This window comes from Corylus avellana, chromosome ca2 (genome assembly GCF_901000735.1).
Source record: "Corylus avellana chromosome ca2, CavTom2PMs-1.0".
Taxonomy (NCBI): Eukaryota; Viridiplantae; Streptophyta; class Magnoliopsida; order Fagales; family Betulaceae; genus Corylus; species Corylus avellana.
In genome coordinates, this window is record NC_081542.1 from 2,270,643 (window position 1) to 2,290,133 (window position 19,491).

The 19,491-nt window shown below is 36.0% G+C and overlaps 3 protein-coding genes across 3 annotated transcripts; 1 reads left to right on the top strand and 2 right to left on the bottom strand.

The window, feature by feature from the left end:
• Window positions 1-457: 457 nt before the first annotated feature.
• LOC132173121 (purple acid phosphatase 5) lies at window positions 458-2,365 on the bottom strand. The gene is given in 5 exon segments (XM_059584708.1): window positions 458-591; window positions 594-640; window positions 725-841; window positions 930-1,152; window positions 2,341-2,365. Coding segments are annotated over 5 exon segments (546 nt in total).
• LOC132170936 (protein RTE1-HOMOLOG) lies at window positions 2,258-7,541 on the top strand. The gene is made up of 5 exons (XM_059582096.1): window positions 2,258-2,385; window positions 3,734-4,019; window positions 4,348-4,617; window positions 6,809-6,931; window positions 7,116-7,541. The coding sequence occupies exons 2-5, from the start codon at window positions 3,750-3,752 to the stop codon at window positions 7,251-7,253; spliced, it is 801 nt and encodes a 266-aa protein (XP_059438079.1). The 5' UTR covers window positions 2,258-2,385; window positions 3,734-3,749; the 3' UTR covers window positions 7,254-7,541.
• Window positions 7,542-8,390: 849 nt separating this feature from the next.
• Window positions 8,391-14,797, bottom strand: LOC132170935 (beta-galactosidase 3). The gene is made up of 19 exons (XM_059582095.1): window positions 14,379-14,797; window positions 14,187-14,282; window positions 13,948-14,060; window positions 13,763-13,829; window positions 13,522-13,614; window positions 13,129-13,272; window positions 12,799-12,887; window positions 12,586-12,691; window positions 12,399-12,486; window positions 12,060-12,178; window positions 11,804-11,968; window positions 11,448-11,626; window positions 10,871-10,980; window positions 10,675-10,784; window positions 10,036-10,146; window positions 9,839-9,952; window positions 9,556-9,758; window positions 9,095-9,431; window positions 8,391-9,020 (listed from the first exon to the last, which is right to left on the bottom strand). The coding sequence occupies exons 1-19, from the start codon at window positions 14,553-14,555 to the stop codon at window positions 8,883-8,885; spliced, it is 2,559 nt and encodes an 852-aa protein (XP_059438078.1). The 5' UTR covers window positions 14,556-14,797; the 3' UTR covers window positions 8,391-8,882.
• Window positions 14,798-19,491: the final 4,694 nt, after the last annotated feature.

Below are 19,491 nucleotides of genomic sequence, written 5' to 3' on the forward strand. Positions count from 1 at the left end.
CATTAATTAATGGAGATTTGATTTTCACTGCACTTGGTCATGATTATCTGCAGTTAGGCTATTATTTGAATAATTTTATGGCACGATAAATTTACCACATATTTTAGCATTTTTAAGAAAAGCTTTACTGTCCTATAAGCTCATGATCCAAGTCAATTTAGGATCATCTCTGCAGAGTAAAGTTGAAAGCACAGCCTTCAACCTGGTTTCCCACCAGACAGCTATAATAGTGCAGATCTTTTTCACCTTCTAGACGAAATTTGAATGGACAGAAGCCACCAATTATAAACATAACATAACTTCTTATTTGTTTCTCAAATGCATTCCTCGATGACAAGCTTTTTACTTGTACACCGCAGAATTCAAATGAATTAAAATTAAAACAAAATCCAGCCAAAACGAAAAGCTATACTAGGGGAAGGGAAAGAATGACTCCTAAATCATATGGGTAGCCTCATTATGCTTCTTCTTCAGGATAATTGTACCTATTATGCAACCAAAGAGAATCTGCAGCAACTGCATTGCTATCCTGGTTACAGTGCCAAGTATATTGGGCATGAGTCCGATTTTTAATCTCGAGAACCGCGTGCCGAAACTTGCTTCTTGAAATGCGGAATAACTTGGTTGTGGATAAGTAAAACTGCACAAAACAAAAGTGATGTGCTAATGAGTAGGAAGACATTGGTGCTACTGAAAATTATCTGAGATAAGATGAATGAGGCACCTGTTGGCAATGCCTTCAACATTACCACCATCACCAATGGTAATGTATATTGGTGAAGAAGGGTCCTTTACTGGAGTGCTCAGTCCATTTGTTATGTTGTACTTAATATTTGATATTTACATTGAAAACAATTTAGAAAAATTAAGTTATTGATTTGTATATTAGCATTTGGACAAGACATTTTAAGAGTAAATGAGAACATAAGCTTACAGTTCTTTCATAGGCATGAACATGACCAGAAAACACAATATCCACTTTGTTTTAAAAAAACCAGGATTCAAACTGCACTCTCATGCTTTCCCCTATATAGTGGTAGTTGTTACTGTTATACAATGGTGAGTGAAGAAGAACAATAAGCCATGGCGTCTCAGCTCGGTTAACCATGGTGAACTCCTTTTCAAGCCATTTGTATTGAGGAATGTATTTACCTGTACACAACAGGACATACCAAACTATCATCATGCCAGCTTTGTTTCTAACATTATTGGATCCTTATTATGCGATATATAGAAAGGACAATGATGTATGGAGTGTCTGGCCCTATTTTGGGAGGAGTTGTGAAGGAAAATGGCCCGTTGGGAATGGTTAAAAGATCAAAGATGGTTGAAAAATAAATAAATTATATAATTTTTTGAGAAATGACTATTGTTAATTTTTTTTTTCTTCATATTTTCTCTGTCCTATTCTGCAAATTTAATAGATTAACTATTAGATTTATGGACTCATGTGAACCTTATACAAATTCAATAGTGAATTCATCAATTCACTATAGAGATAGTTGAAAAATGAATAAATTCTATCATTTCTCTGGAGATTTTATTATCTCAACATTTATCTGTTCTTTTTCCAAGTAGCTAGTAAATGTGATGAATGTTAAAAGAAATAATTGTTGCCAATATTTTTTCACATATTCTCTTACAAATCAACTATTAAATTTGTGGACTTATGTGGATCCCACATAAGTCAATGGTAGACTCTACAAATTTAATGGTATCACTATTCAATTTGTAAGATAATATGGGAAAAATGTCGGCAAATTATTAACACTAATCATTTCTAAAATGTTAAATTGATAAATATGGAAGAAATAATTGGTGTCAATAATTTGCTTATATTTTATCTATATTATCCTATAAATTTAATATATCAACCATTAAATTTGTAAGGTATACCATTGACTTATGTGGAGTCTACGTATAAGTTTACAAATCTAATAGTTGATTTGTAAGAGAATATATAAAAAAAAAAATTGGCAAATTATTAACACTAATTATTTCTCTAAATAGGATAAATAATAAAATTATAAAATCTGAACTAATCGAAATCTTTGTGGGCTTCCAAACAAGCTTGGACTTCGAGTTGTGCGAGCCGAGTATGAATTAGAAAGCAAAACAGAATTGGGTTGGAAATTGTGGGCTTCCAAACAAGCTTGGAAACTAGAAAGGAAACAAACAGTATGTTCCATGGTGGATCCCCAACAGGCAATAAGTGCAGGAAAATATCCTGGTTGGCTATAAAAATCCCCTCTCTAAACAAGCCCACACAACCACTAGACCGGACAAAATCTCATTTTGACCGCCACACTTCAACTACCAGCGGCCTCTACGAGGAAACACAGAAATCTCTGGCTGGTAAAGCCATCGCTCAGCTTTGAAACAAAGGTATTCTCTTCCGATTTTCAAGAAATATGACACGTATTTGAAAGAAATCTAAATGGGTATCTAAATTAGTGCAAAAACTAGGACAATTTCTTCATTTTTTTTTTTTTTTTGTGTCTTTTAGTTGTGATTCGAAAACGTTGTTGATTTTGCGATTATAATTTATTGATGTCGTTTGGAATGTTGTATTTGTAAATTTGTGATGACGGGTTAGCTTCAGATTCTTTTTGATCTGACTTAAAAGAAAGTTTGCTAACTTAATGTTGTTGCATATAGAAATTTGGGTGCTTAGATAAGGGTGGCCCTTGCTTTGTGAAGATATAATCATATGTGTCGCTTTTAATCACTCCTAATGCAGAGGCTTTATGTAAGTAGGCAAAATTTTAGGTGCGAAGTAAGGGAATGCTATGATTGGGAAAGTTTTGTCTACTTTTCCTCAAAGGATTCATGTTCAACTGAGTAGGAAGGAGGATAGTTTGTTTATTGGATCTGGGTTGGAGTTTCAGACTTGAAAAGTGCACTATGCAGAAGAACCCAATTTAAGATAATTGCTAATTGCACGTTGATAGCGTTATTCCCTGATTTTATGTGCAAGCTGAGAGGTCATGCAAAATGGATGCAGTGCTAAGCTTCCATATTAATCATAAATTTTCTTCAGGATTTTAAACTTCGATTGGAACTTGAATGTGATTACTGATTATGTAAAGTCAAAGACTCAAAGGGATATGTAAAATACATGGAAGAATTTCAAATTTTTTTTTTTTTGATAAGTAAAGCATTTGGTAAGAAATTTTTTCAGAATAATACTTCAAACTAAATTCACATTTTGCATGACCTCCAGAAATCTTGCTTCTGTTAACTCGTTGTTGAATGGTTAAAGACGAGTGGAAGATGTTACATTTGTATTTTTGGCATCTCATAGTCTTTATGGACGAATAGTTAATTTTCTGCTGAGATATAGCTGTCTGTTTGAGGCAGTAAGGCTGTCTTTTTCTGGCGATTGAAAATTTTAGGAGGTTAGAGACTTGTTTTGCTGTGTTTTGGAGAGAATTGAACTTTAAAGGTCCAGAAAGCTTTTATATATGTATGTTATGGAGGAATCATTTCTTCTTTTTCTTAGTGGTAAGTCAGACACGCACTAAGTGGATTTTGATTGCACGACCTCACCCTTCATCTCACTATCGCGGTAGGAGAAAGTGTCATTTTTTTCACTATAGCTCATGCCATTTTGCAGATTTTAGCCGTGGAAAAAGTTCATTTTTTATTTCAGATATCTATCTTTTTACTCTTCACATAGCTTTGTGGTTGTCTATGTACTTTCACAAGTATCTAATGTGCCGAGACATTTCAGCTTGCCCAACTTTGCAATGGAAGCAGATGCAGATGCTGAGCACTCCGTGATGATCGAAGGAAGTGTTTCACCAACTATGCAAATTGATCCAAGAAGAGCTCGGTTCCCATGCTGCGTTGTGTGGACGCCCCTTCCTATTATTTCATGGCTGGTTCCTTTCATTGGCCATATTGGCATATGCAGAGAGGATGGAGTGATCTTGGACTTTGCAGGGCCCAACTTTGTGTGCGTTGACAATTTCGCATTTGGATCAGTGACCCGCTACCTCCAACTTAGCAACGAAAAGGTGTCTACTGGACTTTGTATCTTACTTAATGGTTTGGATCCTTTGCAATCATCTTTTCTACAATTCCTGCCATCAACAGTGTTGTACCTGCTGGTAACATGGCCTGCCTTAAGTGTTGTGGGCACCATAATCATTGCATGCTTTCTCTGAGAAATGACTGCAAGACCCCTTTTCACCTTTATTCAGTGCATTGTGCTGTAAATCACATAAGCTGTCAGCTTGTGACAATTGTAGAAAGTAGTAATGCTGTAGCAGCTGCACTTCTTATCAAGATGCTTCTCAGTCAGTTTTTTGGTACACTAATGCTCTTTAAAATTCTTGCAAGCAGTGTCGCATTTCTCCCCATCCGTCTTCATACAATAGTGAAGATGGGTACACACAGGATGATGCTGAAAAAGACTTATTGACATGGGATGATGCATTAAGAAGGAGCACTCAGGACTTCCAACACCGATCTTATAACCTCTTTACTTGCAATTGCCACTCTTTTGTGGCGAACAACCTAAACAGGTTAGGGTTTCATTCGGGTGGATGGAACGTCGTGAACCTTGCTGCTCTCATTTTCCTCAAGGGCCGTTGGGTGAGCACAGCATCCATGGTGCGATCTTTCTTACCATTTGTTATAGTATTCTCTCTTGGACTTGCATTTGGGGGGTTGACCTTCCTAGCTTACTTGGCCTTTTTCACCTGCTTTATAGTTGGTTGGTTTCTTCTTGGTACTTACTGTTTTAAAAATTTGATCCAGTTGTAGAATCTCTTGTTTAACTATTTCATGTATAAAAGTTGGAGTTCCAACAGATGTGTTTTGATTAAGATATTTGTATGTGCGAAATTGCTAGAGAATATTTTGACAGCTTAAGTGAAGTGGTTTTTGAAAGCTTGTGTCGGGGGGATCATACTATATCAGTGTGCACTCTCAAACATGCCATAATCTCCCATGAGTGATAGATTCTCATGGTAAATGATGGCACCACTGCATCTGTAAAAGGATGCCGTTGTCCACAGTTTAAATCACTTATGGCACCACAGTTTCATCTCCTTTGCTCCCTGTAGCTTGATCATGCCATTTTCTACACTGGAACTGTCATAACTTTTTTTTTTTTTTTTTTTTTTTGCTTTTTTGACATGTCCACACAAGAAAATGGAGATGGAGGATTCGAACTAGTGATCTTCGCTTCATAAGACGTGATCCACAACCAATTGAACTATCCTTTAAGGGACTAACTGTGTCATAACTTTTACATGGCTGATCGAGAAAAAAAAAAAAAAAAAAAAAAACAAACAAACAAACAAACTGATGGACTACCAACAAGAAAGCCCAAACAGTAAATATAGTGCTTGGATAAAATACAACTAAATAATTGAAAATTGGTCTAAAATTGACCCAAGGCAATTTTTTATGCAGACCAAAGAGGAGCCTGCTTGAGAAATTTTTTGCAACTGCGACTAATCTCTATGAAAGCTATCCTCCATTTTATTTCAAAGTCTTGTCTTACCTTCTAATTAATTTAGGGTAAATGTATAATAATAAATCTTTTGAGTAAACATGTATTTGGCGATCACTCTCTTAATTGATTTTAATTACATAGCTTTGTCGTGGATTTAAAATGACTTCTTCCATGTGTTTTCCGTCCCATCAAATGAAGCCCGATAAGCCATATTAGCATTTTTTTTTTTTTCTACATCATTTTAAAATAATAATTATTTATTTTATCAAATACTAAAAAGTTCAAATTTTTTTTTTTTTTTTTAAAAAAAAAAGAAGTATTTAACAAAAGAAAACTATATCTTTTCTTTATTCACTTGAAATAGAATGGATGATAATCCTGACTACATCAAGATAATGATAAAATCTCAATTAATATAATAAAATCTCAATCATTGATGTAGAATCTCACCGAGAAAATTAAACTAATCTGACCGCTGAAATTACGAGGTATATACCATAGAGTGAGGACCTTCCTTTTACAGATGCCACCATTAAAATTCACCGTTGACAGCTGGACTTCCGTCATTTACGTGTTGCATGAGAATCTTCGTACGAGGCACGTTGTCTTTATCTTTGATGGTAAATCTCGTAATTAAAGTACAACCTAAGGTCCAGTTTTCTAAGGATACCGGCCGTGTTCCTTATTTATGGTAGTAATTAAAGAGAAGAAACCCATAACGACACGAGGCGTTTCGTTTTGCGTGCAGTCTGTTTGTAATCGGAGAAAATCTTTGGGAAAATAGAGAAAAGAGCTCGAGAGAAATGGCAGCAGAGGAGGGACAAGTGATCGGTGTGCACACCGTCGAGGCCTGGAACGAGCATCTCCAGAAGGGCAATGACTCCAAGAAACTGGTTCCTAATTTTTTTCATTCTAAAAATTTCTGTTAATGTTTTATTTTTTTCTCTTTGATTTATATATCAAATATGTATTGGTTTGTTGGAATTTTAGGTTCTGAATAATGGATCTGGTTTGGTTTTTTCTTGATGGCTTAGTAGCCTACACTGATCTGATAAACTCTTGGAATATTAATTAATTATTTATTTTTTTAATTATTTCCTTCTAAATCGGTGTATATCTGTTTGTTTGAGTTTTTAAAAAATACCCTAAGTGGGTATACGCCGCCACCGCTGAGCTGGTCGGTGGCTGCGCGGCTACACCGAACTCTTTTTTTTTTCTTTTTAATTTTTTAAAGAAAATCTTCCTTTGTTTTTTTAATTCAATAAATGTTGTAGAGACCAAATCTAGTGTTGTTTGTTCGGTGTGGACCATGTCTTTCCCATTAACTTTTATTTTATGCAGATAGTTGTCGACTTCACCGCTTCTTGGTGCGGACCATGCCGTTTCATCGCACCGTTCCTGGCAGAGCTGGCTAAGAAATTGCCAAATGTCACATTTCTTAAAGTGGATGTTGATGAACTCAAGGTAATATAAACTCAAAAATGCATTTGAAATATCTGGAATTGGTTTTGGAAAACATCTCCATTAACATTGTTAATGTTTTTTTTAAAGAAAAATAAGTGTTTTTCTATGACAATGACATAAAAGTATTAATTCTTTTTCCATTTAAAGTCCAACAAAACCTTAATTTGTTTGTGATTTTGACCAGTCGGTTGCTCAAGATTGGGCTGTGGAGGCAATGCCAACGTTCATGTTTCTGAAAGAGGGGAAGATTGTGGACAAGGTGGTGGGAGCGAAGAAAGATGAACTGCAGCAGACAATAGCAAAGCACCTGGCCACTGCTTAATACTTAATAGCCCCCATGTAGCTAGTGATTATCTTCACTCTTGCTTAATCTGGACTGAATCTCGTTTCTTGCTTCTACTTATATTGCATAACATACTTTAAAAAAAAAAAAGCTTTTATCATGGTTTCTCTGATGCTTCCTTCTTTCATGAAGAATGGCTACACTTGTATGTGTTTAAATATGGTATACAACTATGTTTCTTATGATGTTTGGTGATATGCCATGAATGCAGTTTGTACAATGACCCATGACACAGGTGTACTTTAGTCATGAGCTTCATCATTTTCTGTGTCCTCTTGTAGTCTTGAGTTCTCCTATTCTTATATAACTTTAAAAATTAGTATTGAATTTGTTATTCATCATAACTAATAATTTTGGTTTATTGATAATAATTTTAAAAAACACGAATGAGTACTCTAACCCTCTTATCATTATCCGAGTCCAATCCTTTGGTATAAGTTTACGTTGAAGCCCATGTTGGTGTATGTTAGAAGATGAGTGTTGGTGAATGTTAAAAGATGTTTAAGATTGCGCTTGGTATAAGTTTACGTTGAAGCCCATGTTGGTGTATATTAGAAGATGTGTGTTGGTGAATGTTAAAAGCTGTTTAAGATTGCGTTTGAGAAATAGAACTTTTGAATCAAAAAGTATTTTTTTGGCAAAAGCTTCATTTTTTAAATTTTTGCCAAAAATGTGTTTTAACCATTTTTTAAGTTTTTTAACCTTTAAAAACACTTTCAATTATTTTTATCAAACCGATATTTTTTTCTTCAAACAGATTTTTTAAGTGTTAAAATGCACTTTTAAACCTTTTAAACACGCATTCAAACAAATTCTTAGTCTCTTGTATATATATATATATATAAATAAGATTATTATAAAAAGTTCTTTGGCATCCATTCTATTAAACTAATATATGCATTTTTTTTTTAAAAAAAAAAAGATGTCAATTTAATAGACTAAGTTAAAAAAACTTTAATTTTGGGCGAAATTCCTTCAACATAAATTGTGAAGCAAAACCGCCCTTTTTTCTCTGGAATGATTCATGGTAGCAACAACAAATTATTAGTTTGGTACAACATGTCATCCAACATATACTGCCATTGACAAAGTGAAGAAAAAAAAATGAAACCACCAGGAAGTAAAAAGATTGAATGGACTTTAGATTGAGTAACTGCAGAGAAAACAATGGCCATACTAGGATCCGCTCCCAACATGAACCCTAACTGGGGTATATGATTTTTCCCCACTAATACAAACACAAATGTAAACCACACTCTTAACAAATTACTTCTTTTCCCAGTGCCCATTCCCGGTTAAAAGGTCGGGGACCGGGGCTTGAAATTCACCTTAAGGCCCGAGTTGTCGGACCCCGGGAATTCACAAACTCACCCGCCTAACAATCACTATTTTACCATTAACCCCTCTTAAATTAAGAACTAATTGCCTTTGGCAACAACCACTTTGGCCAGAGCTACAATCCGACTATGCACTCGACCTAACAAACTAGAAAACCTTTGCCTGTACTACCTTTATTCTTCTTTGTCTTGCTTCTCTTGCTGGTAATATTTAGTTAAAGTCAGCTGCAACATTTAAGAGCAATTCTAGCCCTCTTTTACCTATTAAGTATTAACCTCCCCAATTTGTATTAGTCGTAGGAGCACAAACAGCTTCAACTGATAACCTCTTCAACACATTTGGACATGGGTCTTGCCCAAAGTTACTGTTGGATATGGTGACCGCACATCTCTGCTTCCCTATACACTTCTGTGGAAAGTGAAAATATAAACCGATTAAACATGATCAAAATAAGGCATGCATTCTACTAGATTCTGTCATACCTTCTCTAAGATAGAATATGAGGTAGGGGCATGGCATGTTCCTTGCTGGTAAGTTCCACAAGTTCCAAGGGGAGTTCCAAAGCTGGCAAATTTAATGGAAGATATGGTCTGCCCCCCACTACACCGCAGGTGAACCTTGGGTCTGTGGAGTTCTTCTGATTTTCCATAGCTTTCAATGTGCCAGTTCTTAATGGTTGGGTGGTACTCAGAGACCTCAGCACAAACAGTGGCCACTGATCTCTTGACAAGAGAAATACTTGAGGGATTCCCTCCAAGTTCCTCAAAGAGCACCAACAGATTTTGTGTTGGCTTCAACCAAGACCGAGGCACGTGGTACCTGAATGGAGAAATAATGTTCAGGGTTGAATAAGAAATTGTTTGTCTCAGTAAGCCATTCAATGCTCTATATATCATTCTCCAGCATTTCAATATTTATCATAAATTTCCTTAGAAGAAGTTACCATCGTTGGGTGGGTTTGCCACAACCAAGCTGACACTTTGGAGGTCTAAATGCTCCAGCATAATTGCACCCATTGCAATTACCGCTAGCAGATGCTGTCCAGTATCTTCCAATACTCTGCCCATTGATCCATATTTGACCTTTCCCCATACCCTCCATGTCCAAGGCCAATGGCTCATTTCCTTCAGGCGCATTGAAAAATGTCTGCCAGGTGAAGAGAGAAATTCAAATTTTCAATACCAACAGGCACCATAACGTGGCATTGTATTTGCTTTGTTTTATACCTTATGCCAAGTCAACGGCTGTTGTTGCTGTGCAGCTAATGATCCCTGCATCCATTCCACAGAAGAAATTCCATTTGGAGAAACAAGATTCATAGCTTCTCCTTTTAGCCCTACCTGTTTAAGGATGCAGCTGTGAGGCTAAATTCCTTTGAATCCACACCAAATTAATCAAAAATTGGGAGAAAAGACATGGCTACCTGGTAGGTCCATTTCTGCCAGGACAAGTCCCACTTTCCCTGGTCAAGTCCATGCAGAGCAACTGGACCAAGGATTCCTGTATTCCATGTCTCGAAGTGACCACCCACATTCTTCAATGGGAAACAGAAAAGTTGAAGTCAGCATTTTAAGAAGAAAAGAAATAACCATGCTACCAAAAGTTAAAAGGTCTGTGCAATATGGTCAGAGTTTCAGAATCCAGAATCATTAAAATATTTGAATTACATCGATGATTGGACTAGGTTTGATATATAACCATCCAATACTAAGGAGCACCAAGTCTACCATATATGACTTGCATGATTTCAATAAAGCACCTAAAGATTACTGGTTGCTTCAAGATTGGTTAAGTCCATGAAGGGTTCCTAACCCTTTTCTTATCCTGTCTTGATTAATTTGCCGAGTTGCCCCAGTGATGACAAGTTATCTTAGGTTTAGCTAATTGTGTCCCATTAGGAGCGCAGTAGCAGAAACCACCTTCTGGATATTACATGGTTCCACAATACTTTTGTTCATCATTTACTTATCAAAAAAAACAATACTTTTGTTCATCACCTAATAGGTTCGAATATTACCAAGGTAGAATCACACAAACAGTGGAAATGGGAAAGGGAACTAACCGGCAAACCAACAGCAACACTCAGTAGTGCAATTCTGTTTGTTCCAGCATGCAGATTGACCTTGCCAGTATAAGTGAATCTCCTCATCTCCCTTGTCCCAAATGCAGATCCTAATATAATTTAATAATATATGTTAATTTTCTCATTGCTAATTCGATAAAAAGGCAATCCATGGGAAAGTAAATGAAATATGTACCTGAAAGTTGTCCGTTGATAAAGACATGGACAGCATGGCCTGTTGATTGAACAATGAGTGTGGGGAGTTCACCTCCACGCAGGAAGGATTCAGATTGGCCAATTTCAACACTGTAGGCATATTGAAAAGGAAAATGTTGTAATAGCAGGTAACGTAAGTTCTTTCGGAACATCCATTGAATTGTGTTCAGAATTAGGCACATATGCAGTGCAGTCCAACACTAAATATAAGTGCTATTTAAGTTACCAGTTTACATCGAAGGAACCAAGGTGGGTCACATGAAAACATTTTTCTCCTAGGTTTTTCATATTCACTAGTATTCCTTTCCACCGCTAGTACGGCAATTTTTATATTTAGGTTTCCAAGGGAGAGAATAAGATGAGAGTAGCAGGGTACAAGGCATCTTTGAGGTTCTGCTGTGCCAGTAGGTGGAAAAATAAAAGGAAACAGCAAAATGAACAGTCGTGTGAAGAGACATCAATTCTCTTCTCTGACAAATACTTTCCAAAGTGGTAGACAAAATCATTCGAGAAGCATTTATAAAGCATGAATAAGGCACTAAGATAATCGCCCTCACCTAGTTATGTACCACAGGTAATCGCTAGTGTCCCTTGTGACGTTTATCTGCTCTAAGAGACCAGGAACAGTGATTGTTGAGCTGTCATCCAGGGAAGAAAGATCTTCATCATAGCTCTCCCATGAGAGCATCTCAGCATTAGTTGGCAGCATTTCCATTTGAGATGTTTGAACTCCAACCTAATGGGGAGGAATGAGAACTAGTCAATACCTCAGAAAGTTCTACTTTTAATTCTAGAATGAAATAAGATGATAAGAGAAAAATATAAATTGTCTGACCTCAATTACATACACTAATGAGATCATAAATAAATTAAATAAATAAAATAAAGAAACCTTAAGATAGAAAATCCATACCTTTGCAGTATTGAAGACTACATTTCTGCAATCGGGAAGGATGCTGATGGACCAAGGAGGCAAGTTATAGTGCATGTTATTGAACATCACTTTTGCAGCTGACTTTGTATCATAGTTAGCAAGAAAAGCTGCACAATCTCCTGATTCTGACGAGTATACATGAGCCTGGTAAATGACAAAAATTGACTGCAGTCAGTGAACAATACTCAACCACACATCACCAGAAGCAGGAGTGCTTGAGAGAAGAAGTCAAAACCTGTTGAAAGCCACCTAACGAAGTCACAATAGGATCAGCTGAAATCAAAGCTCGCTCAGACATCTTGATTGCCCTATGAAGCTCTTTTAGATGACCATACTTTGGTTGCCTAATCAAACCTATCAAGTTTTCGCAGTAAGGCAGTTATATTTCTGAACTAGATGTGTGCAAATGCATTAATAAGAACGCTTCCTAGTTACTCAATGAACAAGTCAAACACCCTAACGGGGTTATATCTTTAGTTCCCATTGGCATTTGCCACCATATCCTTCAAGAAGGTATTGCTCAACAACCTGAACTACTAGGAAAATGAAAAGAAAAAAAGAATTTCACTCTCACCATATTCATCTAAAGGAGCATCATAGTCATAGCTTGTGGTGATGAAAGGGCCTCCAGCTGTACGGCCAAAATTGGTGCCTCCATGGTACTGTTTTATACACAACATGGAGATACTCGAATTTACTATAGTAGGTTACAACGTCATAAAATTTTCATATCTTCAGAACAAGTGTTAAAGAAAGCCAACCATGTAGTAGTTAACAAAGGATCCTCCTTTCTGTATGAATCGAGCAACCGCAAATGCCAAATCCTGGACTGGCCGCTGGTGGATTGGACCACCGAATTCCGTGAACCTTAAAATATACATTAGGACAGTGAAATGGTGTACAATTCACGTTACAGTAAACTTGCAAATATGTGGTTAGAATGCAAAAAAATGAATAATATATGTATGACATACCAGCCACTCCAAGCCTCTGTCCATATAGTGGGCTTGTAGGGTTTGTTGGGAGAGAATGAATCACAGTAAAAACCGTTGCACGTGTTTATCTGTCGCCAGTGGAGAGGAAAAGGAGTTTCTTAGACAACCAACAACCTCTTCTCACAAGATAGAATTATACATAAAGAGACTAATTTTGGGCACCATAATTTTTGAAACTTAGAACATAAAACAAATTACAACTAATTAAAATGTAAAAGAATAGCTATCACGCTTAGGATTGTTAACCAAAATGGCCAAAAAGAGTGAAGCAAAATTTAGGTAGGCCGGAAAAAGAGTGAGAATGCTCACCAATGGATCTGGGGCGTCTTCTTCCTTGCACATCACCCAGGGGACCCCAGTTCCCAATTCAACAGCCATCTTTGCCGCCCAAGTCACATAATTGTAGCCGGTAGCCCCAAGTAACTTACTCTGTGCCCCATACTCATTCTCAATCTAAACAAACACGACTTGCACAAATCATTATTGTTATCTTTTCTCCATTAGTCAAATTTACTCCCACAAGAGCTGCATTTAATCTTTCTACCTTTCTCTCAAACAATTATAAAAACCTCCGTAAAGTTCGCACATGGGTTCGTGTTTCAACACAAAGCCAGGACACAGTGTTGAGTAAATTTGCAGCCCCAAATGCAAAACATGACAGCACCATTTGAAAATGGAAACGCTCAAAGACCTAAAGCTTACCTGAGACAGTATGATGGGGCCACCCTGGGACTCGAACAGTTTTTCACTCTTCATCAGTCCAACAATCTTTTCAGTGAACCCTTGCATTGCCCTCTGCAACACCCATAAGTGTGTGCTTAATACAATTAACACCATACTAACAGGTAGTGAAGAATCCTGGAGTTTCTATATTCTTCACTGAATTTCCTTTTTCACCATTTGTACAATATAAAGCAGGGAGCAAAGGTTTAGAAAATGAGACCTTGAAAGGCTCATTGTCTGTTCTGAAGCTGATGCCTGGTACATACTTGAGCCAAACAGGAAATCCTCTGAGCAAAACAGAAAAATATAAAAATGAAAGGAAGATAGTCAGATCAAACCCTTAGGACTTGTAGAAAGCGAGAGAGACTGAATTTAGATCTAGAAAGGAAAAAAGAAAGTAGGTACCCAAAATTCCACTCTGCACAAATATAAGGTCCAATGCGGAGATGAGCATAGAGCCCTGCTTTTTGAATAGTCTTTATGAATCTAACCAAATCATTTCTCCCTTCGAAATTGTACTGAAAACCATTACAAAAAACAGAGAACAAAGCACAATTTTGAGAGAAAAATTAGCTGAAGAGAAACCCGAGCAAAAACAGATCACGGGGTGTTCAGGAAATAAAGACGGCGAGAATGTAAAGTACATTGCCAGGAGTAGGCTCATGGACGTTCCAGAAAACGTAGGTCTCAATCACATCCAGGCCTCCATCTTTCGCCTTCTGTATCAGATCCTCCCACATCTACACGCAGCCCATATCCGAAGAAAATTACAAACAAACCCAATACACATTTCAACCAAAACACATAAAAACAGAGAAATGTGACGGTTGGTGTACCTCAGGAGTGCTTCTTGGGTAATGTATGGACCCAGAAAAGAGAATTCTCCTTTGGCCGTTGATCACCATGGCCTTCCTATCGTAGGTCACGCTACACTGGGTCAGCTGGGAACCCAAACCCAGTAGCCAGACCAAACAGAAGAATAAGAAGGACTTGGGAACCGAGTTACTTTCCATAGCTTTCTGTACACCAAGTTTAACAAAAGCTGGTTATGGTTTGTGAAATGCAGAGAGAGCGGAGAGAGTGAGAGAGAGGGTAATGGGATTTTGGTCTACTTCAAGAGTATGGTGGCGCAGCAATGGCAACAGTGTCCATTCGGTGCTTTGGACTCCACACTCAGAGGTCTCCGAGCCTCCGAGCAGAGCAATTTATATAAGTAATATATTACACAGTTGACAGCTTTCACTCACAGTCACATGTGGCGAGAGCCTTCACGTTTCGTGGCGGTGAGCTACCAAAGGAGTAAAACTAAGCCAGACACGCAGGGAAAAGGAAAGCTCATAAAATAAATAAATAAATAATAGGAAAAAAGGAAAACAAAGCAGTAAATTTAGGCACCTTTATACTATTCTTAAGTGAGAATGTGAGATTAATCTTAATGACAAAAGCTAGTAAAGTGCACTTTGTTAGTAATTATTTAGCAGCCGGGTGTCGGAAAGAAATTTAGACAGAAAATAAGAGAGACGTGCAACATTTGGATGTTTCAATTAGGTAAATCTTGCAGTTTAGACTGTTTGGAGCACCCCTTCTTCTATTATCTGCTTAAATTTCCTAAATTTAGATTCGGAAATTTAGAGGATAGTAGGATACTAATCCTTTGCTTAATCTATTTACCAAGAATAAATAATTCTGCTTAAGCAAATTAGCATTGTTGTATAAATTGGCGCCAAAATTTTCATCAAACCACGTGCTATGTTTGGTTTAACATAACTCAGTCTCCTTATTTTGTAGATTTTAAAAATAATATAATTGGTTAATTGCATTCTTTTAGATGAACACTTTTATTCTAGTAACTTTATGCTTTTTGCACTTTGTTTTCCTTTCTTGTTGATGAACCATGTTTGGGGAGTAGGAAAATTATAATTTTACGAAATTAAATAAATAACTGTCTATATTTTTATATAATAAATTTCGTATGAATTTATAAACTGTCAAATTATTACTGACGTGGTAGGACACCCTACAGCAATAACATACCAAGATCTTATTATGCTACCTCTTTAATCTAACAGACCCTATTATGACATTCTTAAAATGCAACACTTTTATATGTTACATTAATAATAACCCTTTGATATTCATAATTACAATTTTAACATATAACCGACAGTGGGCCCCTCTCCTTACACACAGTGTCTGTCAGATTGTAGGGGATTTGACTTGTCCACGTCATAATGACCAGGGACATTATGGTAATGAAAAAACTAGGAAAGAAGTGAAAGATTATATAATACGGCATGCCTCATTTTGCTGCTTTTGTGACTTTTGTCTCCGCAGGAGGAGGGCTTAATTTGTCCATTTCCATGAGAAACCCGAAGCTAGCTCCCTTCCTTCCTTCCTTCCTTCCATAGCTATCACGTTTTTGGCAGACTCCTTCCTTCCAGTTGACACGTGCCCTGTCTCCTTTTCTGTCTCAAATCCTCTTTTTACGTCTCGGTAGATCTGCTGGTATCTGTGTCGAGGATCACGAAGAGAAAGAGTCAAGCAAGGGACTATCTGTCATTCAAGCTACAAACAAATCCAATTAATCCATTTAATGTAGTTTTAGCAATTGATATGGAGATACTTTTGGGATGTAATTTTGTGTGAAAAATCCTTTGAAATAATGGGTTTTTTGTATTGTTAAATAACAACTATCGTGTCAATTTCAACCAACTTTGACATCAATTTTTTAGACTTTTTACATCAATATTATTGAATAGTTGTAGAATAAAAATATAGTTTATATCATTTTAAAAAAAAAAAAAAAAACTTAAATTGATATGAAATGGTAGATTTGACCATCTTATTAATATTCTAATGTGTATATTATTTTAAAATTTTATTTTTTGCAAAGTTTTCATGACAAATTTACTACATTTGTATTTATAATATTATAAGAGTAATGCTATAGACTATATTTGTATCTTATAATACTAATATAATATTCTCCATTAATTCTTAAATCAATTATTATTAACCACCAAGCATAAACGGATTTAGGAGGGACCTGCAGTGGCCTTGGTCCCCCCAAAATTACAAGAAAAAAAAATTAAGGTAAAAAAATAATAATTTAAATTATTTTTTTGCCAATTGATCCCTCTTCAAAAAATTTTTTGCCCTAGATCCTTTCAAATTCAAAGCTGGCTCCATCCCTGCCACCAAGGATAATGGTTTAATGGCCCAATAAAATTTCTAAGTGGTTAGTCTTAGTCTATTGGATTTTCATTGATGTCATGGTAAGATTGTATCAAGTTATGGCTCAATTAAACTTAATACTGTCTAAGCCTTTCTTATGCGGCTTTCAACAAATAGGTATTACTATGGTCATGTCTATATAAAATAGTCACAATTGGTCTTCCTATTTTATCCTTTAAATAAGAAAAAAAAAACAATTATTATTAGTTAAAAAAAAAAAAACTGGCGCACCGACACAATTGTATCATAAGATGATAAGAATGTGATTTCTATCTTTTTTATCTTATTCTAAAGAATGTGACAGGTAAAAAAAATGAATCGTGTATAGTTTATACTTAGGTACTTTACAGTGGGGGGCATCTTCAATCATTGCTGGGACACGTCAAGCTGAAAATGAGCAGTCCTAGTGTCCTACCTACTCGTTTCATGTGAATTATTCGACTTATAAATGACACCCTGTTTCTGGATGTTTCTATATATATATTTGTCATGCCAGCTGATGATCCCACATTTTTCTCCATTTTTGCATTATTAGACATTTTTCTTGGTACCCAACATGTGGTCTTTAAGATCTATGGAGTAGTTGAAGGAAGACTAGTCTGAATTTAGAGAAGCCATCAAGATGGACTATATGCAACTGACCCAAAAGTAAAATCAAATATACTTCACAAATCAAATTGGCTAAGAATGCCATTGGCCATTGGGGTAGTATCAAATTTAATGCAACGACTTATAAATTGATGCAACACTTTACCTGACTTAAAATATTATATAAACAAAGTAATTAAGGAATGATTTGACCACCATCTCATTTTACCTTTTAAGATAATAATTCTTATAAGTGGCCAACTACCCTCTTAAGATGAGAGAGTAATTGGCCACTCTTGCCAAATCCTCAAAGGTGGTTGTACCACCCTTGAGACATTGAAACCACCCGCTCGTCAGTCATTTTTTGTGACCCTCTAATCAGCCAAAGTTAAAGAGAGGGTTAAAATTGTGTGACCTATACGTGATAGAGCCATGTGAGATTGTTATGACAGTTTATAAAGTATTTTTTCTTAAAGTAAAAAACAAAATTGTTAGCAAATTTTTACCAGCAACAAAAGTTTAGGGACGTTAGAAACCACATTATTATAACGAAAGTAGAAAGGAGCCAAATTGGCAATGGATTAGTATTCTAGTAATTAGGCTTTGGCAACCTTGTGTCGGTGGGCAGTAAAAGAGTCGTTATCCGAATCTTTTATTAAAAATTTTAAAATAATAATAATAATAATTGGGTTGCTGCAATTATTCTAAATTCATGGAAAAAAGTGTAAAATCATCATCTGATCGCCATTATATTAATAAATAATTAGTCTCTAATGTGCTCTTCATTCTGCCAACGGCTTCTTGGTCATTCTAAAGTCAACTGGTTGTAATTAGAGGAGATGGTCATCATCTTTGTGTCATATGCCCCCACATGGCATGTTTAGTGGGGTAATTAATGAAACAAGCAAGCAACGGTCTTTACCTTTGTCCTCTTTCCCTTGTCATACGTTGTGTTTATAGCCTTCAACGGCGGGAATGACGGAAGGAATGGAAGGAACCCTAAGACAGTGGGACCTTCGTCCCACTCCGCGCGCCATATCTTACCACTGCTCAACCCACTCATTTCTAACCGCAGATTTCGGATTTTTTATTTATTTTTTAATATTCTAATTAGTTCACCAAGTAATGAAATTGACATAGAAAAGATAAGTCTATCAAAGTGGTGATAACACTATCTGCTCTAAGTGGGTGCAATCAAAGCCAGGCTGTCCTCTCTTGTTGAGACCTCAAATTTTCTATCAACATCTCAATTCATTACTAGAATCGAAATATATCGAGATATTATATTGAGGAATGAATATAAAATTATATAAGTTAATTTTAATATAATTTATTTAATTAAATATGTTAAACTTTTTAATAATAACCCGTTAATTTTGTATTAAATTTGTATAAGGTTCGTGTGTCGTGTAAAATATATCAACTATAAATGTCACGTATCGAGTTTAAAATGTGTTGAGCCTCTTAACTCATATAACACTTTCTCAAAAATCATATTAAATTACTGGTTATTTCAAAAATTATAACTAAAAATTGTGGATTTAATTATTAATTAATACATTAACAATGTTTTTTTTTTGTCTAAGCGAATGAGAAAATAGCTACAAGGGCAGTCGATCTTTCTCATTCTTGATCCGAATGAAAGAAATAATAGAAGACCAATTTGGACATTAACACTTTAACAGCTTGATTTGTGCATCGAAATATCAAAAAACTTGCATAAGTGCGAGGGAAGAAGAAAACAAATCACAGATCCATCAAAAGCTTTCATTTGACAGTGAGAGGTGTGGGAGTCCTTTCTTGAGCTTCAGTTTAGCGTTGAGCTGTCTTAGAATCCTCAGACATTATTTCAATCATGCCACCTATGCTCATGCCCTGTTGCCGTTTATCTCCTCCATCATTCTTCACAACAATTTCGACAGGGACTGCGTTACGTATGTCAATGTCATATCCCGTTAGAATAAGTAGGCATATATACCCTTAATTAATGTACATAATAATATCTCGACCCGGTATTTAGGGTTTCGAATTCGTACAGTTTAATAAACGATAAGAATTGCGAATTGCGATGCTCACTTTGGTCATGTTTAGAATTGCGTCAGATAGTTTAAAAAGTGCTTTTAGTAC